Consider the following 27,310-nt stretch of genomic DNA (forward strand, 5'->3'; position numbering starts at 1 on the left):
TGTTTCTGGCCTTTCTGGTATGGTTTCAGAGAAAAACGCCTCTGAAAAAAACAATCCCTCAAGCCTCCCAGAGCAGAAGATGAACACAATGAACCCAACATACATTGTTGTGGAAGTCTCAGCCATGTTGAACCAGCCGCAGGGTCTTTGATCACCTGGGCTCAGCCCTGAGTGCCTGAAGTCAATGGAGATAGTCAGTGCTCTAAACATGATCTTATTTTAATTCTGGGCTGTGTCTAGACTGCATCCCTTTTCTGTAAGAGGGATGCAAATTAGACACATCACAATTGCAAATGAAGCGGGGATTTAAATCCCCCCCCCGCTTCATTTGCATAAACATGGCTGCCACTTTTGTCTAGCTCGGAGCTTTGCTGGAAAAAAGCGCCAGTCTAGACGGGGATCTTTCGGAAAATAAAGCCTTACATTTATAGGGCAAAAAGGGTAATAGTAATAGTGCCGCTCAAAATCTCTCACACAGCATCTAACTTTGAAAATGTGGATTAGAGAATTAAACAGCCTGAATAAAAATCACTTCCATTCTCAGTTAGGTTTAATCTCTTTTATTCCTCAAGCTTAAACTTATTAGCTCCCCAGTCATCCATATAGTCCACCAGGAGAGAGGAGATTAAGTTCTAATGCAAAAAACCAAGGCTTGATAAACAAGATGCACATTACCACTATCATCTGTGAGATATATACACATGGACAAATGAGGGCAAGAAACATCCCTGCTCCTGACATTTTGCAAGTCATCTTTGGAGACCATATGAAAATGAAGGGGTAGCCGAGTTAGTCTGTACAGGATAAACTTAAACAACCAATAGTCTGGTAGCACGTTATAGACTAACAAAACATGTAGATGGGATCATGAGCTTTCGTGGGCACAACCCACTTCTTCAGATGACCGGAGTTTTGAGTTTAGGATGTGCAGACCCAAAATAAATAGGGGAGAAGGGAAGGGGAGGGGGGGAAATAAGGAGCAGAGGGGATGAAAATATTAAAGGGAAAATCAGATAGGCAGAACTGGTAATCAGTAAGCACCTAAAGACTGGATAGTTAAAAGAAGCAGATAAGGATCAAAGGATAGCAGTTAGATAGGAAGGGTACTAACACAAGAATCTACACAAAGCGCTGTTGACACCTCCATTGATTGTTAGGTTGATAATGTCCCAGCCATCCATTATCTCGATTGAGTAGGCGATCAGAGTGAGAATTGAATTTGTGGATAAATTGTAATTCCAATGCCTCTGTGTATTTGGCTAGTAGAATTGGTTTGACACAGGACAGCCACTTGAAGATGTTTTAAAGAGTGATTAGGTAGATTGACATGTTCTCCAGCAGGTTTCTGTATGTTCCCTTTATGTATATCTGATTTGTGTCCATTGATTCTTTCCTGTAGAGACTGTCCAGTTTGTCCAATATATAGATAACAGTGGGGCATTGCTGGCATTTAATACGAAAATGAACTAACTTCACAGAGCTGAGCTTTTATGTTCCTCCCCTACTCTGCCCCTGTTTGCGAATCTCTGCTGTTTATTTCCTCTCTGTGGGGTAGGTCTTAACATTTATTAATAGTGACGATCCCCTCCTTGCCTGCGGCCTCTGCCGCTCTAGTCTTTCTAGGTCACTTGGCAGGTTGTTTCTGTCCTTCCGCACGTTGGCTGTGATGGGAATCTGCTGAAGGCCACCCAGATTGGAAGAAAAGGAGAGAAATATCCTTGCCCTGGCTTTTGGGGAGTTTAGAACCATGGGATCATACTGCTTCTAACCAGATACTAGGTGGAGCGATAAACCTGGCAAATCAAAGGCATTCCTAAGGCTACGCCCACATTAGTCTGTTTCCTGAAACGTGTCCCACTCTAGCCAGCAGCAGCGCAGTTCCGCTCGTGGTAGCAGGACTCCAAGCCCTCCCCGCTGTGCTAAACATCCATCAGCCAACCCTGCTTGAAAACGAGCATGCAACAATCTGAGCTTTGAGTGGCCAGTACGGATTGTAATTATTACAGAAGGGAGACCTATTTAAACTTGTGTTTAGGAGATCTCTGATAAAGCAGGCACCGAGTGAAGAAAGAGATTGACCAAGATGAGGGTGCTAGTAATAGGCCTTGAATTTTAAAGAATGGAGAGGAGATTTTATTCATAACTAGGACACGAGAGAGTGGCTATCTTTTGGGAAAATGCCAAGCAACATAGGAAACGCACTTGACAATTCTCACTCCTTGTAGAAGATCAAAAGAATGTTTGGCTGCCGCTGCCAATGTGTCAATTACAACCACAAACACTAATTGGGGAACAATGCCCCTCAGTTTGGGGGATCAGAAGCCATTAACCACATAACTATCTGAGGGAGTTAGCGCCACGGTGCACATCAATGAAAATACCCAATAGGTAAATCTAAGGAACCATGGAGCGCTATAGAGTTCACATTAGTCAAATGAGACACCTACTAAACCTATGTTAGAAAGTGATAGGTGTGGGTTGATTGGCTTACTTAGCCAATTGCTGAGATGTGAGACTTCTGCTGTAATTAAAATAATCTGTTGATTAAGCCAGAGAAGAACAAACTAATCTGTTGCTCAGACTTGGAGCTCGTTTACTCTGCTTAACTTCTGTTTACTGGGATTTCCTCAATCAAACCAACCTTGGTTTATTTAAGCGGGTGGAAATTGTGGATCGTGGAGAGCAGGTACAACTGGCCATTTCCAGAGGAGGCAGAATGGGGACTGAAGTGCCAGCATTTTGGACCTTGTGATGGAGGTGGCATTGGAGGTTGCGTTTGCTACTCCCCCTGGCATTTCTTAGTGTTGGTGACTGGGTGGGTGTCTATGAGTTCTCCTGGCTCAGGAGCACTGTCCTAAGCAACATCCGTATCCTCAAGAAACAGAGAGCTAGTGTCCTCGCTTTGCTGGAAGGTTTTTCTCACTCTGTAGGACCAGCCCTCAAAAGACAGCTGTGCCAATGTATCATCTTGAGGAAGTGTTATCACTGTACCTGAAATCTTACCTCTTCCTCCCCCTTGTCAAAGGCCCACTGTTTGACATGCCGGTAATATGGCTTCTGCTCCAATTTCCTGGCATTTACTTCTTTGCAGCTATTACATCTGGAGCAGAAGGAAGGTCCATTAATGAGACCACTTGCCTGGGACTCTGGAGACTGAGGTTTAATTGCCTGCTCTGCCACAGCCCTGGGGCACGTCACTTAGGCCCACATTTGTAAAGGTCCTGAAATCTGGGGGCATTGGGAGCCTAAACAACTTTACAAATCCAGCCCTTGGTCTCTCTGAGCTTCAGTTCCCTGTAGAATAAGAGTCAAAGTTGAGGGCAGACTGCGCCTGTATTCACGCCAGGGTTTCTGGAGGGACTCACCGTAAGGTCCTGGCTCCAGTCACTCCAGCTCCAGCCTCAGGCTCTGGCATCCCTCAGTCCATCCAAAGATACTGCCTGAGGCTGCAGCATCACATCTCCCCCAGGAAAAAGTTACATTTATGGAATTGGAATTGCGACTGGCAAAGGATGTGAAAGATAACAAGAAAGGTTTCTACAGGCATATTAACAAGAAGAAGGTGATCAGAGAGGGTGTGCGGCCCCTACGGGATGAAGGAGGTAACCTAGTGACAGATGATGTGGGGAAAGCTGATGTACTCAATGCTTTCTTTGCCTCTGTCTTCATGGACAAGGGTCAGCTCCCAGACTAATGCGCTAAGTGACACAAGATGGGTTGAAGATGGACAGTCCTTGGTGGATAAAGAATAGGTTAGGAACTATTTAGAAAAGCTAAACGTACACAAATCCATGGGTCCGGACTTAATGCATCCAAGGGTATGGAGGGAGTTGGAAAGTGTCATTGAGGAGCCCTTGGCCATTATCTTTGAAAAGTCGTGGAGGTCGGGAGAGATCCCAGATGATTGGAAAAAGACAAATGTAGTGCCCATCTTCCAATAAGGGAAGAAGAACGAACCAGGTAACTATAGGCCAGTCAGTCTTACCTCGGTCCCTAGAAAAATCATGAAAGGGATCCATAAGGAATTATTTTGAGGCACTTGGAAGAGGGGAAAGTGATCAAGAATAGTCAGCATGGATTCACAAAGGGCAAGTTGTGCCTGACCAATCTGATTAGCTTCTACGATGAGGTAACTGGATCTGTAGACATGGGAAAGTCAGTGGATGTGATATACCTTGACTTTAGCAAGACTTTTGATATGGTCTCCTACAATATTCTTGCCAGCAAGTTAATGGAACGTGGATAAATGGACGGTAAGATGGATAGAAAGATGGCTAGAAGGCCGGGCCCAGCGGGTAGCGATCAACGGCTCCATGTCAGGATGGCGGTCGGTTTCTAGCAGAGTGCCCCAAGGTTCAGTTCTAGGACCAGTTTTGTTCAATATCTTTATTAATGACCTGGATGAGGGGATGGATTGTACCTTCAGCAAGTTTGCAGATGACACTAAGTTGGGGGAGAGGTAGATACACTTGGGTGCAGAGATAGGGTCCAGAGTGACAAACAAATTGGAGGATTGGGCCACAAGAAATCTGATGAGGTTCAACAAGGACAAGTGCAGAGTCCTGCACTTGGGACGGAAGAATCCCAAGCATAGTTACAGGATGGGGACCAACCGGTTAAGTAGTAGTCTGCAGAAAAGGACCTGGGGATTCCAGGGGATGAGAAGCTGGATATGAGTCAACACTGTGCCCTTGTAGCCAAGAAGGCTAATGGCATATTAGGTTGCATTAGGAGGAGCATTGCCAGCAGATCCAGAGATGTGATTATTCCCCTTTATTCGGCTCTGGAGTAGTGTGTCCAGTTCTGGGCCCCCCACTACAAAAAGGATGTGGACGCATTGGAGAGGGTCCAGCAGAGGGCAACCAAAATGATTAGGGGGCTGGAGCATATGACCTATGAGAAGATGCTGAGGGAGTTGGGTCTATTTAGTCTGCAGAAGAGAAGAGTGAGGGGGGATTTGATAGCAGCCTTCAACTTCCTGAAGGGAGCTTCCAAAGAGGATGGAGAGAGGCTGTTCTCAGTAGTGACAGATGGCAGAACAAGGAGCAATGGTCTCAGATTGCGGTGGGAGAGGTCCAGGTTGGATATTAGGAAAAACTATTTCACTAGGAGGGGGGGGTGAAGCACTGGAATGGGTTCCCTAGGGAAGTAGTGGAGTCTCCATCCCTAGAGGTGTTTAAGTCTTGGCTTGACTAAGCCCTGGCTGGGTTGATTTAGTTGGGATTGGTCTTGATGACCTTCTGAGGTCTTTTCCAGCTCTATGATTCTATGGATTGTTGTGGTCTGGGATTGTATGTGGTGCCATAAGGCCATCGAGGGTATTACAGGAAATTGCCGTACCTGTCACAAGTCTCTTGGTTCTCTGACTTATGGCAGTGTGGGGAGGTTACATGCATTAGAGAGCGTGAGGTGCTCAGCTCCTGGATAACGGAAGCCAGACACATTCCTGGGCTGGAGGCACTAGGTAGATACTGTCTCTCGCCCCTACGTCTCCGAACTGGTCTCTAATAAAGCAAAGTGAGTTGTGCCGCAATAGCCTAGGAATACTAAGCATGGGTGTCTTTAATCCAAAGATTAAAATACATAAATCAAGGTCTTTGCAGTTTGTACAGCCTGTTCTACGAGCCCCTCGCGCCCACTGGCTGGGCAGAGTTAAGAGCTTGGATGGATCTGTCCAAGAGAATGGCTGAAAGGACCCACTTGCGACTCATTATCATTGACCATTCTGGCGCTGTCCCTTGGTGACTAAGCCGTGCTTTACAAGGTGTTATTACACTGCTGTTAGTGGGGTCATGTGACTGCTCGGTTTCACGGCTGCTCTGGGCACACTTCTCCCCACGTTTTTGTTTACACATTCTGGGGCCAGCGCCAGGGAGAGGCCTGAGACCTTCAGTCTCCTCCTGCCGCTGGCTCCAGAGATGCAGCCAGCAATCCCCGAGGGAGAAGCTAAATGGGCTGGTCCTTCAGAAGCCTGAAGGCCAATTTGCCGTCCCTCCATTGTTCTCACATCTCCATGAAGGTCCTTTTGGGCAGTATCCACTAACCCTCGGGACACTCTGAGGCAGTGGGTGTTGTCTCGGGATCCCTTGTTTTGCCTGTGACCTACACCCCCATGCTGTTGTTTGTATTCTTTGTGTCATTCCCCCCCCCCCCCCAGTTAAATGATTTCTGGGCTCTACCACCTGTCCCTTCAGTGAGGGGTGGGGCCTTGTTTTCCTAGTAAGCTCTGTCCATTCCACCCCCCACCTCACGTAGGCAGATTGTAGCTCTGTTGGGTTTTAGAAGCATATGCCACCAGGCAATCACTTTGCAGAAGGACAACCCCCAGCACATATGAACACGCATTAACTCGGATTCTCGGTTCTTAATCCCAAAGTATTTCAATACCACTGGTTCTGCAACAGCTTGTTTCTAAATAGCCGGCTTTTTTTTTTTTTTACACTAGCTGTCACTCTGCTAACCTGCACCATCCACAACCTGAATTCTGGGGAGATGCAAGTAACAAGTGTGGGGGTGACTCTGCTTAGATACCTAAATGAACTCATTCATCTCCATAATAGCTTTTCATTTTAGGTCCTGTTCAGCTGTGCATTAGCATTCACCTTTCTGGAGTGGGGTCAGCCATCTTTGTCACCAAGTATGTGTCCTACATAACTAATCTCATCAGCCTAGTTTGGCATCTGTTCCCCGTCAATTTAAGGCTTTATGATTTTTCATGCTGGAGAACACTGCGGTTTCTTTCCTGTGCTCCTGGATCATTTTCACCCCATGTGACAAGATTGTCAATTCTACCCCAGACAGACCCTCAAAGCTCCAGGGTATGAGATATTTGTGTGTACCTTTGGAGCAGCAGTGGTCCCAAGGGAAAGTTGCTAAAAAATATCTGCTTATGGGGAAGTGGAAGGTATCATATCAAATGTGCCAAAAACCCTTGGCTTGTATCCAAAACCAAAAATAATTTTGTATTTCAAAGTCTAGTCACGACCTCCTCAGGAGGGTGAACTTGCATTAGACACCCTTACTTAGATCTATATTTGTCCTGAGCTTGTTCGAGTTTATTACAGTGCCCATCCTATCAGAGCCAGTCTCTACCCTTTGCTTACTGTTGTATGCGCTTTCTCTCTAAGGATAGGCATAACATTCTAGAAAGGCAGTCAACACTCTGCAGTGTAACACTTTCATTTGAGAAGCGTAGTTTTCAGTAGCTCCGCAAATAACCACTGCTCTTTGCCAATGACCAATGCAAAGTCCATAGTTCTCAATAACTTTGACCTGGCTATCAGTTATACTATGAACACTTTGGGTTCCACTTCATCCATCTGCCCAAATTCACACAAGAGCTTTAATACATAAACCTGCAAATTGCCAATCAGTGGTCTTACCTGGCTGCTGGATTCTTGCAGAAAGAGCATGATTTTCCCACAGAGCACTCGTGTCTGGATTATAGTATTCTTGGAATTCATGACTTATCCTAGCTAGCTGTTTACAATGCCCTTTGTACCCCTGCTACCACATGCAACAGCTCTTCAAACCTGCAGCACAAGGAGACATTTCCCTCCCCGTTTTTCTTTACGGTTCCCTTGTGCCCAGAAAAACTCTGGAGGACTGCAACTATCTCTACCAATTTCCTAATCCCAGTCACCTGACATAGGGCCGAGTTAGCAAAGGACTCGGACAGGCTCCCAGTCAGAGCATATGTGATTGTTACTCCTTGTTTGCAGATTTCACTTTGCACCCTCTTGTGAACACTCCTGTTGCTTATTAGAAAGTTAGAAGCTAAAGCCAAATACAGTTTCCCCAGGTGGGGGTTGCAATTAGTAAAGTCTCTGCTGAGATTTCACCCTCCACAACTATGGTGATATTCCTGAGCCTTAGAACAGTCATAAAAGGAAAGCCCTACAGGAGAGAAGATCTATGAACAATAAACGGCTTGTCAGCCTGGCTTAGCCCATAGACTAAGACCTAGTCTGAAAGTTAAGACACCCAGCTGCTGGCCCCATCTTTAACTTGCTGATTAACAACCTTGGGAACGTCACCGGGGGTTTCCCTCTGGTCCTCATCAGTAAAATGAGGGTAATCATTCACATCTTTGTAACATGCTTGAGCTTGAAGGAAAGCCATGCCACCAAGGTTCCAAGCATGCCATAACAATTAGCCATATAAAGACCTAGTTATAAGACAATCTGGGTATCCCTTGATCTTTTCCCCCATTCCCAAAGGAAGGGCATGCAGCTGATAGAACTGATTTTCCTCATCCAGTTTCCATGAGTCACTGTAGCAAATGCTTTACATCCAGCCAAAGCTATACAGCCTAAGTGGCTGGAATCCAAGTGCTGTCACCTGCCTGCTGAAGGCAGGATAAATGGCAAGGCGTTGAGTTGGGTGGAGGGGAGAAATCAGCCCCTGCAGGGAGCAGCTTAGGCCTGATTTCATTGTTAACGCTCTGGCAGTAGAAGTAAACAGCACGCTAATTAAGTTAACAGCTGACAGAATTAGCAGGCATCAGAATGCAAACAGCGAGAGGGAACAGAGGTGTTGGAAATCAGAGAACGCGATTCTGGAAAACCGGGAGTGAATACATTTGGGGGTGGGGGAAAGAGAGGAACGTTGCTCAAAAGGAGTGAGACCATGTGTGTGGCGCACTGTTCCGGTGTGCGGCTGTGAGCACACACACATATATACTGCTGAGAGGTTGGGTGGTGGACTGTGCTGTTTGGGGGGTGTGGGTGGATGTACAGCATACTGCTGTGAATACGTAGGCCGTACAGCTGCTACCTACATTATGTTCCCTTCAGACTACAGCCCGGCAATAGCCCTCCTAGAGAAGTGTCCTTTCTGAGATACTGGAACGCCATCAAACGTGTTCCCACCAGGCACCACACGCAGGCTGAGAGGGCTCTGAGCCTGGAGAGATTCTCCAGGAAGTTAAAGTCACAGTTCAGGGCACTTGCACCTGAATTCCCCCTTGTGATTTCATGAGGGCACCACCTCAAGGCTCCCATCTGGGGTAGAGACCCACCTCTGCCTCCCTCCTGACGGAGGGTTTTCCAAGCTGCAGAGTGCCCTGTCTACCCTGGGATAGCCCCGCCTAGCCAGGCCAGTGTCTATACTGTGCTTTTTCCATGAAGGTATTTGGCAGGATAAGGGTGGCCAGCAGAGCTGGACTGGGACTGGAAGTGAATCGGATTTGGGTGTGGTACTGCCAAGTTAAAAGCCCATCACTCTACTGAAGCCAGAGCTATGGTGATTTACTGCAGCTGAGGTGCTGACCCTACCATCGGCTGGTGCAAATCACCTGGAAGGCCTTAGGGCTCGTCTACACAAGACTGCTAATCTGGAATAAAGTAGGGTGTGATTGGCAAGCAGATGAACTACTCCTGATTCCTTCCCTGCGAGACTGCTCTTAGGAGCAGAGTGCCTTCTTGCAATGTAGCTTAATCCGTCTCCAAAATGGATTTTGTTGGAACAAAATTTTTATCTGGAATAAGAGCATTCACACACAGCATGACTGAAGAATAACTTCCCCTGTAGCCAAGCCCCCAGACTCTTGACATGTGGGACAAACTACACTAGCACCCAACGCATGAAGCAAAGGTGGAAAGCAGACCTATGTCAAATACTCAGTCCTTTAATATCATCAGCCACAAACCCACTTGTCACAAGTGGCTCTCCCTGAGCCAGCAATTTCCACTTGGGCCACAGCGAATCCTACGACTGGAAGGGACCTTGGGAAGTCATCTAGTCCACTTCTTTGCACTCATGGCAGGACTAAGCACCATCTAGACCATCCCTGACAGATGCTTGTCTAACCTGCTCTTAAATATCTCCACTAATGGAGAGTCCACAACTGCCCGAGGCAATTTATTCCAGTGCTGAACCTCCCTGTTAGGAAGAATGACTTCTTGGCTGCGTCTAGACTGGCAAGTTTTTCCGCAAATGCTTTTAACGGAAAAGTTTTTCTGTTAAATGCATTTGCGGAACAGAGCATCTAGATTGGCACGGACGCTTTTCCGCAAAAGCACTTTTTGCGGAAAAGCGTCTGTGCCAATCTAGACGCAGGTTTGCGCAAGAAAGCCCCGATTGCCATTTTCGCCATCAGGGCTTTTTTGCGCAGCACAACACCGCGTTGTCTACACTGGCCCTCTTGCGCAAAAGCATTTGCACAAGAGGGCTTTTGCCCGAACGGGAGCAGCATAGTATTTCCGCAAGAACACTGACAATCTTACATGAGATCGTCAGTGTTCTTGCGGAAATTCAAGCAGCCAGTGTAGACAGCTGGCAAGTTTTTCCGCAAAAGCAAGTGCTTTTGCGGAAAAACTTGCCAGTCTAGACGCAGCCCTTGTGTCTTACTTACAACACTCCTGCTAATACACCCCAGAATGATGTTTGCGTTCTTTGCAACAGCATCACACTGTTGCTTGTGGTCCATAGGGCCTCCAGATCCCTTTTTGCAGTGTTCCTTCCATTCTGTAAAAGCGGCGAGGAGTCCTGTGGCACCTTATAGACTAACCGAAGTGTTGGAGCATGAGCTTTCGTGGGCAAAGACCCACTTCGTCAGATGCATGTAGTGGAAATTTCCACTGGCAGGTATAAATATGCAGGCCAGAAATGACGAGGTGGATCCAATCAGGGAGGATGAGGCCCACTTCTAGATCCACTTTGTCATCTCTAGCCTTATTCTGGCCTGCATATTTATACCTGCCTCTGGAAATTTCCACTACATGTATCTGACAAAGTGGGTCTTTGCCCACGAAAGCTTATGCTCCAACATTTCGGTTAGTCTAGAAGGTGCCACAGGAATCAGATTAACATGGCTACCCCTCTGATACTCCTTCCCATTCTGTGTGTATGAAACTGATTGTTCCTCCCTAAGTGGAGTACTTGACATTCGTCCTTATGAAACTTCATCCGATTCACCTCAGACCATTTCTCCGGTGTGTCCAGATCATTTTGAATTTTAATCCTGCCCTCCAAAGAACTCACAGCCCCTCTCAGCTGGACATTGCCCACAAACGTGGTAAGCGCGCTCACTACGCTGTTACCTAACTCGCTGATGAAGATGAGGGCTATCACCCACTCAGGAGCAAAGAAGCAAGTGTGGTTTCTGCGGGTTTGCCAAGCGCTCCCCTTTGTTTTCCTGGAAAAGGAAGGAGTCAGAGCACAGCACTGCAACAGACAGAGCACAGCAAGGCCACGTGGTGTGCAAAATATTTATTTATACTCCAAAAAGGGTCAGACTTCAAATGCGGGTCCTGCCTCTTTCCCTCAGCCAGCCCTGCCCCCTCAGCACGGGGCCTCAGCCCACTGCTCTGGAAAGGCCCCGGCAACGCCTGCTGCTGCGGTGCAAGTCCAGGGGGTGAGTTTCACACCTACTGTCGAAAGCCCTGCGGGTGTGCGGGCTTTGGGACCTGGAAAGCCAACCTCAGGCTCACCGCGGAAACGAGTCTGGCCGGTCTCAGCTCTGATTTGGCTCAGAAAAAAATGTTGTTGGCCCCAGAGTCCGTCATGTAAACGAGCGATTGGTGTCGGGAGCTGGGCGGAGAGGCCCTGGACCCTGCACAGTGGGTAGGTGCCGAGACGCGCCCTGAACTGTGCGCTAGGTGAGCTCGTAAAGGGTCAATAAGCCCGGGAGCACTTCAGCTGCCCTTTGTAGAGACCAGAGCTTGGCATGGCTCTTTGCTAGGGCTACAGGAAAGGTGGACTCCCTCCTGACCTGGGGCTACGCTGAGGGCTCCTGTCAGCCCCTGCACCCAGCTGTATTGGCCTTGTCCTCTGCAGAGTCAGGCAGCATCTGCGGCTGCTGCTGCCTGCCCTGTCTCGGCAGGCCATGGGCAAGCGGAGTCCCCCCGCGCCACTCTCTCCTGGGCTAGACTCAAGGAGCAGAGATGTCATGCAGGGAGCGTTTCCCCCCGGCAGGACGCTGCAGTAAGGGGCTGCCCGGAGAACGGGGAGCAGGGAGGAAAAGCAGGAAAAGGGCCCGACCACGAGCAGGCGAGCGAGCACCATCTTTCTGGGGAGGAGTATTTCACGGGGTCCCTGCTGTGCTGGTGCTGCCACAGCAGAGTAGCTGGGCTGGCCTCAGAGAGCTCTGGACGGGTAAGGGAGAGGCAGGAAAACTGTACATTCAGGGGGGCGCTGGCACGGGGGGGGGCAGGCCTGCTGGGTCACTGCCGCCCAGGGCCACACTTGCACTCAAATCCACGAGGCGGGATCGCTTTCCGGCCGAGCTCTGCGGTGCTGCGGAGGGAGGGAGCTTGCCTCGGGATTTGTGGGCGGGCAGCTTTCCTTGTTTCTGGGTTGCCTCCCATCCCCAGGCAGGGCCGAGGAAGCTCCAGTCTGGCGCCCAGCTGCGATGGATACGCTGGCAGAAAGAGCGTGCGCTGGTACCAGGCACGTCGCCAGCTGGGCGGTTGGCACCCGCGTCGTCTGGGTTTTGGCACTTTGGGGGTGGGTGCGGAGGGCCCGGGGGTGCTAGGGCGGAGGGGGGATCTGTGTCCCCAGCAGGTCGTAGGCGAAGACGTTCCAGAAGACGGCGAAGACGAGGAAGGTGGCGTAGGAGAGCAGCACCACCCACCAGCCACACTGGTCCTGCAGCTTCTCCTCGTAGCTGCGCAGGATGGTCAGCCCCATGCTGATGCCCACAATGGCGCCTGCCAGGTGGGCCATGAAGCTGGGCTGGGGGCCAGAGGCCGCCAGGGGCGGAGAGAAACGGAGCCAGACGGCACGGCCCACCTCGGAGCTCACTGCGGGGGGAGGACGAGGAGTGGCCCCAACGCTGCTGAGGAGCCCTTGGCCGAGAGCCGCCCCCCGGGGAATCGCCCCTTCTCATGCTCTGGCCCCTCCCCACGGTTGCAGCAGCGCCCTGCTCTCCCTTCTCCCACAGGCAGGGCATCCCCGGGGCACTTGCAGATCGGAGGGGGAAGAAGCCCTGGTACCGTTGGGCTCTTCACTGCACTGAGCCCAGATGCTCTAACTCCTCCCACCCCTAGTGGGGAGCAAACGTGTCCAGGGGGTCCACAGCCAGCTGCCCCTGCTTTGGCACTCGGGACGGGGGGTGCACGGGGTCACGGCCCGGATGAGGCTGGGATTAGTTCAGTCACAAGTCAGCGCACTGGGAATATTCACGGACACTCAGGACGCGTCATCCCCCCGAGCAGGAATCCCTGGGGAAGTTCGCTGGCTTGCACGACACCCAGGGCCGCACTAGCAGATCAGCTCGGTCCCTTCTGCCTTTGACATCTCAATTCACCTCCGCGCCGCCGGCAGCCTCAGCCAGCGAGGCTCCCAGGGGCCCTGCCGCCCGCCTCCGACAGGTACTTACTGCACACCAGAGCCAGGACCATCCGCAGCAGCTTGTACGGGCAGCGCATCCCCGCCCAGTTCTGGGGACAGAGACACCACGTTGAGGCGGGGGGACTGGGGTCCCGTTGGGAGCGCTGCCCCCCATTTCAAAGTGGGAGGGGCCTGCGGGCGGGCGGCCTGAGACTCCCCATTCAAAAGGGCAGCAGGAAGGAGCGACGCTGCGTGTGCGTGGGGAACCCGCCACCTGCCCCCAGCCGCGCCCCTGGACAAACACAGGGGCCTGAGCCGGGTTACAGGCCCAGAGCAGGAGGCTGCTAACATGCCTGGGTGCAGGCACAGAGACGGGCCAGCTTCAGGGAGGCAGATACCCATGCGGAGCCTACCCGAGCTGCCCAACGGTCACTGGCAAAGGCCTCTCCTTGTGCCAATCAGCGCTCTCCTGCTTGGCAGTGCCCACCATGCCAGGGCAGGGCCCCCCGGGGAACGGGCCACAGATCAGGATTGAATCGGCCCCTCCTGCGCTGCCGCCCATGGGCGAGTTATGGACCAACGCTGGTTGTTGGAACGTGAGCAGAGGGGCGACTGACGGAGACTGGGCAGGCCCAGCTACGCGCCCGGCTCGCCGTGATGCTCAGTGCCAGGCCACATCCCGCTTAGCCTGGCCTGGCCCAGAGACGTCCTCCCTGCTGTCCTGCGACCCCGAGGGACGAGCTGGGAGGAGAGGCAAATCAGCCCCTTTCCAGCGGGTCCTCCCCAGGCGCGGCCTGGCTGCAGGGCCAGGGTACCTACCATGACAACGTTGGCCAGGTGAGCAGAGCAGAGGGCATAGACGCCTCCCGAGCCCCCGACCAGAGGGGCCCTCATGTCTGTGATGGAGACGGTCAGGGAGCCTGCGGACAAGAGAGGAGAGGGGGTACAGGGCCGGGGAGAGAGGATCGTCCTGTGCAGACGGCACCCCTCTCCTGAGGAGGGGCAGGGCAACCAGGCACTCTGGGTGAGGGGCTCCCAGCCCTGGCTCTCACTCGCTCAGCAGCAGTCTGAATGAGGGTTTCCATGCTCGGGCTAGTCCTCTGCATCTGACTGTGCAACAGTTACACTTGCCCCTCCTGTCGCCATGGTAACTTGGCACAGTCTGCATGCTGCTCCCCGCACCACCCCGAACACACAGCACCTCTCCAGAGCCCACACGCACTCACCCAACACACACACCATTGGTCCCAGCAGCTCACACCTCACTGCATCCACACCACATCTTACCTAGGCCATAGCTACACACCGCACCGGATAGCACAACACACCCACAGCGCCTACTACTGGCACACGCCACACCTTACCCAGGCCATAGCTACACACCGCACCGGATAGCACAACACACCCACAGCGACTACTACTGGCACACGCCACACCTTACCCAGGCCATAGCTACACACCGCACCGGATAGCACAACACACCCACAGCGCCTACTACTGGCACACGCCACACCTTACCCAGGCCATAGCTACACACCGCACCGGATAGCACAACACACCCACAGCGCCTACTACTGGCACACGCCACACCTTACCCAGGCCATAGATACACACCGCACCGGACAGCACAACACACCCACAGCGCCTACTACTGGCACACGCCACACCTTACCCAGGCCGTAGCTACACACCGCACTGGATAGCACAACACACCCACAGCGCCTACAATCGGCACACTCCATACCTTACCCAGGCTGTAGCTACACACTGTACTGGATAGCACAACACAGTGCCTACAATCAGCTCGTGCCACACCTTACCCAGGCCATGTATACACACTGGATATACACACACACACACGCACACACACACATAATCAGCTCATACCCCATCTTACCCAGGCTGTTAAGTACACACAAGATAGCTGCCTGGCCTGAGGATGGGTCACAGAGTACTGGAACTACTGAAACTGGAAGAAACCTGGACAGGACCAGTCCCTGTGCTCATGGCAGGGCTAACCACCATCTGGATCAACCCTGACAAATGTTCATCTAACCTGCTCTTAAGTATCTCCAGTGATGGAGATTCCACAACCTCCCTAGGCAATTTATCCCAGTGCTGAACCACCTTGACCATTAGGAAGTTTTTTCTGATGTCCAATCTAAACCTCCCTTGCTGCAGTTTAAGCCCATTGCTTCTTGTTCTATCCTCAGAGGCCAAGGAAAACAACCTTTCTTCCTCCTCCTTATGACACCCTTTTAGATACTTGAAAACCGCTGTCAAGTCTCCTCTGTTTTCTCTTTTCTAAACTAAACAAGCCCCGTTCTTCCAGCCTTCCCTCAGAGATCATGTTCTCTAGACATTTAATCATTTTTGTTGCTCTTCTCTGGACCTTCTCCAATTTCTCCACATCTTCCCTGAAATGTGGTGCCCAGAACTGGACACAATACTCCAACTGAGGCCTAACCAGCGCAGAGTAGAGCAGAAGAATGACTTCTCGTGTCTTGCTCACGACACTCCTGTGAATGCAGCCAGAATCATGTTTGCCTTTTTTGCAACAGTGTCACACACTGTCAACTCATATTTAGCTTGTGATCCACTCTGACCCCTGGATCCCTTTCCGCAGTCCTTCCTAGACAGTCACTTCCCATTTTGCAGGCATGCAACTAATTGTTCTTCCTAAGTGGAGTATTTTACATTTGTCCTTGTTGTATCACGAGCAGCTCTAATTCTTTATTGATTCCTGCTGGAGGCGCCGACCCTTCAGGGAATAATCGAGAAGGAAATGGAGAACTCTGACAGCTTAGCGGGTGGGGGTTGGGAGAGCAGGGGGGGAGGGGCGGAGCCGCAGTGCCTGGGGAGAGGAGAGAGGAGGTCTAAAGGAAGGCAGGAGAAGAGAGAAACCGGAGGGAAGAGAGAAAGAAAGGAAAAGAAAGGCCAAGGGAGGAGGGAAGGAGACAAGACGCTGGCCGGAGGGCAGGAGAAGTCAGCTCGAAGCTCTCAGGCTGTGTGCCTGGGCCTTCCCAGCGTGTGACAGACAACTGGGGAGGGGCCCGGGGAGCATTCGGAATGACCCCGGGAAAACCTGCAAGAGGTGCTCTCCGGCCAGGCGTTCCCCACCTACCTGCCAGCACTCCTGCCAGGTAGAGGAAGCTGATGCGTAAGATGCCATGGACCATCTCCAGGGGGACCCCGATCATCAGCTGAAGGAGGGCGTTGAATCCCAGCTGTTCCAGCCTGGACAGAGACATGGACACAAGGTCACTCCAGGAACTCGCTGTGGGGCAGACAAGTAGAGCGCCCCCTATCGGGCCAGGGAGGCATAGTACGCAGTGCTCTGTGCAAGGACAGATCAGGGAGTTAGTGGGAGTAAGAAATGCAAATCGAGACTTTGGCCCCGGTTCCCTTCTGAGGACTTTCCCTTGCTGGCCTCAGCATGGAGCAACGGGACCCAACTCTGGGAGATGCGGGTAAGCCCTTCAAATTCCCATCCGTTTCCATGGGAGGTAGATACCCGTTTCCTCTCAAGAGCCTCCACCCATCCCAGCCAGTGGGTGTCAACCCTGAGCTGGAAGGCCCACGTGGCGGGGGGAGGGAGGAGGCTGATTTTCAGGGCCCAGCTCTGCACACCCACTGCACCTCCCCTCAGGCTCTCCCGGCACTTTATACACACGAATGAGTCCTTGCGGCACTCCCGTTTTCCTGAGACACGGGGGCGGTGACGTGCCCAAGGGCATGGAGTAAGCTAGTGGCGGAGGAGTAAATAGAACCGCCTGCCTCCTATGGTCCCTTGCGTAGCCCAGACCCTGCTCCTGCAATTCTTGCTCAGAGGGCAGCTCCCAGCCACACCTGGGGGTATCCACTGAGGAGGGGACTGACTGAGCCCACCTAACCGAGGCAGGACCGGGGATGGAGACCGAAAAGCTCCCTCCTGCAGGAGCGGCCCTGAGCCACCCTCTTCCCTGTGCAGGGATGCTGCTTGTGTCAACACCACTGCCAGGTCCAGCTGAACCTGGTTCCACATGGAGCCTTGGGAGCCACATTCACCCACTGGGCCGAGACCTCCTGGGGAAGGTCTGGGATAGAAAGACCCAGCTGCAGCCTCCCAGCATGCGGCCGGGAACACCCTGGGTGTAGAGCAATGAGTCCTGGCCGGATCCTGAAATGCCAGGCAGGCTCTAGGGTCCCACTGATGCCGGCATCGGGGATCTATTTCAAGGCACCACCACCCCAGTGCCAGGGAGACCTACAAAAAAACCGAACAGGGATTGGGCTGCGGGTGCTCTGAGACCACTGCTGACCACGCTGACTAGTCTGTCTCCTTGTCCCACCCCCATCTCGCTGCCTGAATCTCTCTGGAATCCCTGGGCTCCTACTTCGCGCACATGCTCTCTGGGACAGGGACTGTTTTGTCCCATTTGTACAGCCCCTAGCACCGGGGCTGGGGTCCCAGTATGCGACAAGGGGGCTCTAGAATCTTTGGTAATACGGCGAGAAATAATGAATCCTAAAGAAGGGCTGCAAACCCAGCTGGGGCTCCATTCTAGCCCTGAAATATCCTGTAAGTAACGGGCTCACTGTTCACGCAGCTCAGCACACACACACCCAGAGGCAGATGTCCTTTACTACCCAGGGCACCACGGGCAGCTGCAACACACGGTACCCCGCCCCTCCGAGACTCCGCTCGGGGATGGCTACTCTGCAGCCGGGAGCCTACCTCGTAGCGTGGTTGGAGACAGACAGGTGCTACCTCTGCTCCAGCTAACCCTCGCAGCCCAGGCGGTGCGGCTCAGGCGAGCGGTTCCAGTGTGAGCCTGGGGTGAGTGGCCAGCCCAGGCCACTGCCTGTATTGCCGTGTCCACCCTGCTGATTTTACTGCCCTAGCTCAAGCAGAGCTAGCACAGGCCTCTCCCCTGGATTGGCGGGCTCACTGCCAGCTGCAGTGACTCTCAGCAGTGCCCCGGCCTGGAGGGACCACACCTATCAGGAGAGGCCAGGTCTGCCTCCAAGCCCAATCCGCCTTGTGCAGCAGGAACCGCACTGAGACTCACCCCCTCTCTCCACACGGGCCAGCATACGGCCATGGGGTGGGAATGCCTTTCGGCCCCTCCCGATCTGGGCTAGCCTAGAGGTAACCAGTTCCCAGGAGCCGTCCCTCCTGTGCCCCAGGACAGAAATCCAGGGCTCTCGTCCGCAGTTCAGAACAAGCAGCCGCCCAGACCTCAGCTGGAGCTGCAAGCTCTGATCTCTGGGGAGGAGGGAAAACCAGGATTCCGGTCCCAGTTCATCCAGCCCTGGGCTGCCCCACCCTGCTTCAGTGAGAGTCCCACCTGCCTCAGTGGGAAGGGAGCGCAGGCTCTGTGCATCAGCCGAGCTGCCTACCTCCTGGGTGGCCCGGGGAACAACAGGTCCTTACCCAACGTGCATGAACATGTAGGTGAAGAACCGCCAGGCCCGGGCGCGGTGCCCCGGGTGGTACACCAGCGGGCTCTTCATGTACTCCGGGTGGTACGTCTGCAGAACCCACCTGTTCAGCCGGGCCCCGTAGCAGAGGAACACGATGATCTGCAGAAGGAAAGGGGCAGGTTGTCGGGGCAACCACGAGGAACTCCCCTCTAGGCCGAGCTGAGCCTGCAATACGCCCTCCGGCTGCCCGGCTGGGTGCCTCTGTGACAGCCGCTTCCTGGCCCGGCTTTGGAGTTCAGCAAGGTGCCCCGGGATCACATACCGCTGCCAGGAAGCCCAAGCCATGGCCGGTGGCACAGGACGGCCCCCGGTGGCATGGCCGGTGGCTAGGCCGGCGCGGTGCCCAGGAGCAGTCAGCGTACCTGGGCCAGCGTGACGACGGCCATGAAGATGGGCGGCGGGCAGGTGCGGTGCTGGTAGAAGTACCAGCGCCGGTCCATCTCGCAGGGCAGGATCTCATAGGCCACGTAGCGGACAAAGCGCTTGTAGAAGCCCAGCCCGGTCTCGTCCAGCAGCACGTCCCGGGGCAGCGCCCTCTGCCCATTGGCAATGGCTCGTTTGAAGCTGCTGGACCGCTTACTGCTAATCTGCAAAGAGAGACCGTGACGCACGACTGCAGCACGCCCAGCTCCGCCGCTCCCAGCCGCCGCCAGCAGAGGGCAGCGCAGGGCAGGGATTCCCCAGCTGGCTCAGGCCATGGGGGAGACCCCAAGGCCTGCTCAGTGCTGAGGGGGAGGCAGGCCCGGCGGGTCGGGGATGCAGCGCGCACAGCGGGGCGGGGACACATGCTCATGGCTCTCTCTTGCTGGGTCACTGCCTCAGCGGCCAGGCCAGTGAGGAGCTCTCTCCAGAGAACGAAGGGATCCTCTCTGCGCAGCCAGCGGCGCCTCCTGCTTTAAGAGCTCAGCAAACGAGGGGAAAATCGATGTTCTGAATTTTCCGCCTCCCTCAGGGCTTCTCCCTTGGAGGCCTCTGCCCGGGGGCCTGAGCCAGCCACTTAGGGCTCAGAGGGTGCACGGCAGACCAAGCCCTTCCTCCGGCGCTGAACAGAACCGGGCAGCAGCCCCAGGGCCTAGCCGTGAGCGGTCCCACCTCCCCGCTGGAGACAGTGACAAGCTACCTCAGCCTGGCAGCTAGGAGCATAAGGGAGGCTCTCTCTAGGGCAGGGGCAGGGACCTTTTTTGGGTCAGGGGCTGCTGACCCACAGGAAAATCAGTGGGGGGGCTGGAGTGCCAGCGTGGGCTCCCCAGTGCTAGGGGAGATCCTAAGCCTTGGGCCAGAGCTAGGCAACCCAGGGGCTGCATCTCCCTCCTGGGGCTCCTCTGGGGGGAGCCTCGCCGCTTCCCTGTCCTTTCCCCAGGCCTCCAGCGAGCAGCGGCCAGCAACGCAAGGCACCCCGCCCCCCACGTCTCAGCTCCTGCAGGGGCAGCTCTGCGTCCGTGGCCCACGCCACGCTGGGCCTCCTGGCTCGCACGGCTGGTTTGCGTGGAGCAGCTTCTTGTCTATAGGCCGCTGTGCTGAGACCCCCCCCCAACGCGTTCAACATGGGCCGGCCTGACGCGGGCTCCAAGCGCTCCGTCGCCCCCTCCTGGCGCCGAGCCAGCCCCTCCCCCACAAAGCGCCTGCTCACCCAGTGCCCCACGGCCCCCGCCCACGGAGCAGAGGGTGGCGGGAGGTGACAGATGCTCCAGGCAGGGGATTCCCGGCGTGCAGTACGGGGCAGACGGGCGGGAGGGAGCTCCTCTGTTTTCTTCCCCCTTTTCCCCCCCACGTCGCAATCTTTCTTCCAGCTGAGGCAGGGGCAGGGGCCTGCGGGGGATGGGTGCAGGGAGGGGCAAGGAGGGGGCATGTGGGGGCACTCCATTTAGCAATTAAAATCTTGGTGGGGAAGTGGGGGCGGGGCACCTCCCGTGAGACACCCCCGAGGGCTAATCCGGCCCCTTAGAGCCAGCCAGCAGGTGCCCACTAGAAACCAATGCAGGCTGCGCCCTTCGCCAGCATCCCTAGCCCAGGTACCCTCCACCCAAGGGATCCCCCAAATACGCTCCATCCCTGTCTGTGTAGCGGGGCGCTCTGGGAGCCTGCTTACCCCCTGCGAGCCCCCGTTTGCACCTCAGGGCCAAGCTCAAGCCTGGCACAAGCAAGGGTAGAGGGCCCTGTATCAACAGGAGCTGGGCTTGGTTACACCGGGGATGAATTTGCCCCATGGTCTCTAACGCTGAACTAACCAGCGGTCCCCAACCCGCGGCTGGGCTTTGCGACTCCCCTCCCTAAGCTCTGCCAGGCCCATCTGTCCGTCAGGTGCAATCCTGGGCCTGCCTTCTCGCGGGCTCCGGGACCGGACCCGCCCGACGGACTGGCGCAGCTGCAGCATTTCCTGGGCAGAGCTTTCCCCGGCAGCAGCAGGCAGCTCTGGCGCTTGTGCTGTTACTAGTACTCACGTTACTGACCAGGTCTACCAGCTCCTGATAGCAGATCTGCCCTTCATCATTGCTTTGGGCCAGAGCCGCCAGCATCTCCAGCTTGGCAGGGTCCAGGGGCAGCTCATGGCTGTGCACCAGGCTGGCGAAGGTCTCCACGCCGATGAAACCAGTGTTGTCTGGATCAAGCTGCAAAAGAAACCAGCGTCAGAGAACCCAAGGTCACAGGGCGTCAGATCCAGGCAATGGCTCACCCCAGGCACCAGGGAGATGGCTTCGGGGCTGGAGGAGATGGGCGCTCCCCTACACCAGACCTCTCACACTGGAGTACCCCATTCCATGGGAGAGCGGAGAGGCTGGGTGCTGTCCCACAATCCTGGAGGAAGCAAAGGATTTAAACCATGAGGTTTAGTAGCCCGGGGAACACTCAGCCCAGCTGGTCTCTCCCCGCCCATGTGTGTGGCCGAGGAAGTCTAGGAAATGAACCAAGAGCGTCTGAGTCCAAGGCCTTCCACTCCAGCACTTCTGCACAGCTTCCAAGAGGGCTCTCCAAAGGCAGAAGACAAGGTTTGGGGGGTGACTTGATTACAGGGGCTAATGCTGCCCTGATCCACTGGGCACATCCATGCACATGCGGGGGGCTCAGGGCCTCTGCAGTGGGAGCTCTAGAACAGCGAAGAGAGGGAAGTCGGCAAGGACGGGAACCGCTAACCCTGGTCCCCCCCTAGCATCTCGCTTACGAAACTCCTGCCTCTTCCTCCCTCACCCACAAGCCCCCGGATTCTTTGCACATCAATTTCCGGAAAGCAGGGGCTGTGCTTAAAATACAGGGGCCTGGCAATGCAGCCTTCGAAAGGCTTGGGGCAGGCAGTGCTGGCCTTACCATGAGATGAACGGAGGCGGCCAGACTGGGGGGGGGTGTCATTAGGACCCAGAGAATTGAGACTTTTCAAAGTTTTGGCCCAAGCGAGGGAGCATGGGGGCATCATTTGAGTTCCGCGCCTCCGGTGCCAAAACTTGTGGGCCAGCCCTGGGGGCAAGGGGCTTAGTTCTTTCTAGCTCCCCAAACGTCGCCCCCAAACGTGTGTTACCCCTTCAGCCTGCCCTTCCTTTCCGGGGAGAGCACAGGTGGGCCGAGGAGAGTTGGGATTACAGGGTTCAGGACCACGGTGTCCGCCACGGAGCTCAGAAATGGCCCCGCTTGGCACCCAGACAGTCCCCGCAATGCCCGCTGCAGTAGCAGCCATGGCGCAGCTCTGAAGACCTTGAAGCTGAACCGGGACACAAGCCCAACATGGTGAACTTCTGAGCTTGCCACACGGTTTCAAGGGATCCACCTCTCCGCTGCCGGCTCCGAGAGGCAATGCGCTCGGGTGTGCACATGGAGGGTCTGGCGATGCACAGCTGGTGATTCTCATGGGCTGACCAGGGGTCCTCTTTCAAGTTCTCCTTGGCAGTCCCACCCTTTCCCGCTGCCCAGCCAGCTCTCTCCCTCCGGCCGAGCTGCCCAGGTTTCCAATCAACAAGCCAAACTCACCCTGGCTCAGGGGGGCAGAGCCCTACCCTGTTACCCCAGCACCACCTTCAGCTGTGCCAGGGGTGTCACATCCTCACTCCACATCTCTGGTGGTGGCGCGGGCAGGGCTGCGGGGCTTCCAGGAAGGCGGGATCCTATTTCCTCCTTGAAAAGCACTTTGAATAATGTGGAGGAGGGGAAAATCTTTCAAAAGGTTGGAAGGACGAGATAAGTCAGAGTGTGTCTGAGGGCCTTGCCAAGGGCAGGAGAGAGGCTGGGGTCTGCCCGTGGGAGGCCAAGCCCGTACATCCGAGTTATTCTGCGAGTGCTATTGTCTTTGTCATCTTCTCCAGGACACGCATTTCAAGGCAAGCCTCCCGGCCAATGCCCTTGTGGAACCGGCAGGACACGGACACACGCGCGCTAGTCTGGCTGGAGGGAGGCTGTAGCCTCTCCATCCCAGAGATGCTCTTGCACCCTGGGGATACTGACAGAGCTAATGCCGATGTCGCGGCTCAGCCTGGAGCCTCAGGGAGGGCCTGAGCCAGGGCGGGGGAGGGCACTTCTTCCGTGGGGGCGGCCCTGGCAAGAGCAGCCGTGAGCAAGGGACTACAAGGCGAGGGAATGAAACACATGGCAAAATTAACCCTTTGGAGGTGGTGTGAATCACAGCGCCTCAACCTAGCTACAGGCAAGGAAGGCAAGTTACAACCGGAGCGCTCTAAGGGTTACTGCCTCTCCCCGCGCGGCTGCCCTTGTGCTGTGGGCTAGCCTGCCGGTGTGCTCTGCTGTAGGGGGGTGGGGCAGCGCCCCCGGGAGCGGTCAGAGTGGCTGAGCGGGGGCGGAGCAGGCCTGCAGGGTGCCGATTTCGCCTTCATTTCCTCCTCGGAGCCCCCAGGTCCCTGCACACTGGGCCTAGCAAGGGCGGGTCAAGAGGAAGCCAGGACACCTGTGCTCACCCAACAGCCCCTCACGTAGGCAACCCCCCGGCCCAGGCAGTGCGGGCTAGTGGATAGTGCTGGATTGGAAGGCAGGACATTGTTCCCGGCTCAGCCACACACCAGCTGGGGGGCCCTACCCCAGTCACTGCTCCACTCAGTGCCTCCCTGTCTCTCCTCCTGGGTCTCTCTGGGTTGTGAGCTCTTCAGGGCAGCGCCTGTCTTTCAATATTGCACGTACAGCCCCTAGCACTCAGGGCCTCTGATCACTCTTATGGCCTCTAGGTCTGACTGTAATACATATTCCAGGAATCAAAACCCCTGGGGTACAGCCCGCACCACTGGCTCCGACCTTTAGATAACGTAGGCAACCACTTGTCACTTCTAGCAGGAGCTCCATTTAGGTCAATAGATTCAATAGCTATTCACTTGCTCTTCCTGCCTCCTAGCACCACTGCACATGCAGCAAACGCACATACATACACACCACGCACAAATGCAGAGCCAAGCACGCACTACACCTGTCTGCATGCACACTGCATGTGCCAAATACAAGCACACACATGCACGCCCCAAGAGAATGCACACCCACCTACATGCAGATATACACACTATATCTGCACTTTCATGCACTCGTTCTGCAGAGGCACACTTACAATCGGAAATGCACATATACCATCCCTGCACATCTCAGGTACATGCATGCCCTCACATGTGCACATGAAGATGCACACATACCATCCCTGCACATCTTGCGTACAGACATGCCCACCCACACATACACATGATGGTGCAAAATCTATACCTGCACACACATCCCCTATATAGGTGTACATTTATATGCACAGATACACGTGATATGCCTTCCCACATGCATGCACGTAGCACACCACAGGTACACACAGGTACCCCATGTGAAAACACACCCAGCCAGCTGAATATGCATGTAGGCATGTTATACACACAGTGCACAATTAGAACCACCCCGCACACATGTATGCACATGCACACTTGCTCCATATTTGCACACTACACACAGATGCATGCATGCCATATATACACATGTATGTCTAGATGCACACACACCACACACATTCTCCCCCTTTCCTCGTGCATTTCAGCCCATAACCGAGCAAAGCAGCAGCAAAGTCATTTCCACCTCATCTCCATCTGCAGAGAGTCCATCTCCAGCTGCTCCAATGCCGGTGGCCTGCACCCTCCCAAGTCAAACTGTCCCCACTGCTACCCATGTCCCCTGCGCCCGAGGCTGCTGCACCACGGCTCACAGGGCACAAGGGCTGGGAAGGCTCTGAAACCTCTGGCTAAATGTTGGACAAGGAGATGGCAGGGTCTGAAGCCAAAGTCTCCCCCCTCGCTCCCCCGACTCTCCTACCTTTAGCCCATCTAGGCCTGTGGTTCTCTGAGCATTGGCCATTGTGGCCCACCTGTGCGGCTCTCTGTGTTGTGTGGGCTGCATCCACACATTATATATAGTACCTGTATGGCCCTGAGGCTGTCACATGGGCCGAGGTGCGTGCTGATTGGCCGCAAGTGGCCCATGGACCTTGGGTTGAGACCCACTGATCTAGGCGTTACTGCCTCCCGTCCCCCAGATGTGTTCACAGGCCCTGGCTCTCTGATCCTTTCCTTACAGGGCCGCTGAGACACTTTGTACCCCTCTGCTCCTGGAGGTTCAGCTCAGATCCCGCACCTGATTGGCAGTGAGACGCCTGGTACCTTAAAACCCAGCTCCCCACTCCAAGGAGGTTGTGGGACTTGCCAAGGTCACGCCACCGGGAACTTGGAGGCTAAATTCCGAACCAAAATTCACCACTGATCTGGCCCACCGCAGAATCCCCAGCAATGCAGGGGGCTGGCTGACGGGCACCGACTGTGGCTGTCTGAGCCGATGAAGGGGCCAGCTGGAAATCAATCAGGACCGAGCGATTCGTGCCACCTCAGGATATTGCACTGGGGACCGATCCTGCAGTCGGAGCAGAGGGCTCAGTGCAATGCAGCGTTCACGCCTTACAGCCCGATCCTGCAGTTGGCTCACGGGCCTTGCTGCCGCCATGGGGTAAGGCACATGGGCCCAATCCTGGAGTCAGATCACAGGCTCGGTGCCCTCAGGGGTTAATGAAGTCGGGCTCAGCTCCTCTGGGGGCTGAATACTCCCTCCCCATGGTTTGCTCAATCGGAGGCACATGCTACTGCTCAGCACCTCACTGGATCAGGCCCCTAGACTGGAACCGCCGTGCTGGAGAGCCCTGGGCCGGGATGCGTGATGGGGTCTGGAGTGACAGGAGCTGCCTGGCCCTGAGGCTGGTGGCGACAGTGTCTATTTGCCCCTCGGTGTTGGAGCAGGTGCCCGACCCAGCAGCCCCTGGGCCAGGAGCCGCCCCAGAGGGGTCGCGGCAGGCCAGCGTCGAAGTGCCGGAGCTGTGTGGGGGCTGCTTGGCTCTCTCCAGCATAAGCCGCCCCCTCGCTGCCAGCAGGCTGCACATCACGCTCACGAGCGCATCCGCTCCATTTCCGAGGCACACCAGGGACGGGGTGGCTGGGGACACCGGGGCTCCACAGAGGAGTGGGCTGGACCCCGCCTGGAGGCCACGATGAGAGGCACGCCGCTCCCCGAGGGGCACGTGGCTCGGCCTGCAGCAAGCCCCAGCACGGCTGGTGCCAAGCTGTGAGCTCACGGCAGGTGACTCGGCGAGGGGAGAAGCCACCGGGCAGATACCATGGGGGTGGGCACAGAGCCAGGGGCACCGCTGCAGCGTCCCTGCCTCCCCCGCACAGCGAGCCCCTGCCCATGCCGCGGGCCAGAGCTGGGCTGGCATCCCCCCCCCCCCCCATCCGGAGCGAAGCAGCAGCCGCTGCCGTGGAAACCAGCGCTCACCTGCTCCTGGATGAGCTGCAGCAGGGAGCTCCTATCCATATACCTGCCGGGGCTGGCTGGCTGCAGGGGCGGCCGGCAGCGGGGCTCCTGGGCGGCCGGGGGCGGCGGGGGGCGGCTCTGCTGCTCGGCTCCCAGGGCGGCAGGGGGGTGCCCGGCCAGCCAGCCCCGCGATGCTGCTCCGGAGCGATGGAGGCGAGCGGGCTCCACTCCCGCAGCAGCCGGGCTCGGGGGCGGGCGCCAGCGAGGATGGGGGACACGCGGGGCCGGGAGCCAATGGCAGCCCAGCGGGGGGAGGAGGGGCCGCGGAGCGCCGAGCCCACCGGAGCCGCCCGCCCCGCTGCAGCCGCGGCCAGACCCTGCGGCCGGGCCCGGGAGCGCGCGGGGCGGGGCGGGGCGGGATGCTCGGAGCGCCTGCCCCTGCAGCCATCCCGGCCCAGCGCTCCTGCCCCCAGGGGGCACTTGGACCCGAGCCCCCTGCCCCAGCGCTCCTGCCCCCAGGGCGGCACTTGGACCCGAGCCCCCTGCCCCAGCGCTCCTGCCCCCAGGGGGCACTTGGACCCGAGCCCCCTGCCCCAGCGCTCCTGCCCCCAGGGGGCACTTGGACCCGAGCCCCCTGCCCCAGCGCTCCTGCCCTCAGGGCGGCACTTGGCCCGAGCCGGCTGCCCCAGCGCTCCTGCCCTCAGGGGGCACTTGGACCCGAGCCCCCTACCCTAAAGCCTCCTGCAGCCAGGGCAGTACCAGCCCAGCCCTCTGCCCCAGCGCTCCTGCCCCCATGGCGGTACTTGGCCCGAGCCCCCTGCCC

At 55.7% G+C, this 27,310-nt stretch overlaps 2 protein-coding genes across 4 annotated transcripts in view; both read right to left on the minus strand.

Annotated features, from left to right (window-relative positions):
• The window catches only part of STUB1 (STIP1 homology and U-box containing protein 1), a 30,559-nt gene extending 23,162 nt beyond the window's left edge, over positions 1 to 7,397 (minus strand). Inside the window, exon 1 of the mRNA XM_075899203.2 lies at positions 7,383 to 7,397. The gene's annotated coding sequence lies outside the window, so the exon portion shown is untranslated. The remainder of the gene's footprint in view (positions 1 to 7,382) is intronic.
• Positions 7,398 to 11,184: 3,787 nt separating this feature from the next.
• On the minus strand, positions 11,185 to 26,981 carry RHBDL1 (rhomboid like 1). Of its 3 annotated transcripts, none has more exons than XM_075899212.2 (8): positions 26,509 to 26,981; positions 21,180 to 21,347; positions 19,101 to 19,325; positions 18,800 to 18,837; positions 16,397 to 16,509; positions 14,092 to 14,192; positions 13,322 to 13,382; positions 11,185 to 12,743 (listed from the first exon to the last, which is right to left on the minus strand). In XM_075899212.2, exons 1-8 carry the CDS (start codon positions 26,545 to 26,547, stop codon positions 12,472 to 12,474), a joined length of 1,017 nt encoding a protein of 338 aa, XP_075755327.2. In that variant the 5' UTR covers positions 26,548 to 26,981; the 3' UTR covers positions 11,185 to 12,471. The 3 variants fall into 3 exon arrangements, with proteins under 3 accessions (XP_075755327.2, XP_075755325.2, XP_075755326.2); XM_075899210.2 differs by having other exon boundaries at positions 18,689 to 18,837; XM_075899211.2 differs by having other exon boundaries at positions 18,689 to 18,837; positions 21,189 to 21,347; positions 26,509 to 26,980.
• Between the last annotated feature and the right edge of the window lie 329 nt (positions 26,982 to 27,310).

Source organism: Pelodiscus sinensis, chromosome 15, assembly GCF_052426305.1.
Source record: "Pelodiscus sinensis isolate ZL-2025 chromosome 15, ASM5242630v1, whole genome shotgun sequence".
In the NCBI taxonomy this organism is placed as follows: domain Eukaryota; kingdom Metazoa; phylum Chordata; order Testudines; family Trionychidae; genus Pelodiscus; species Pelodiscus sinensis.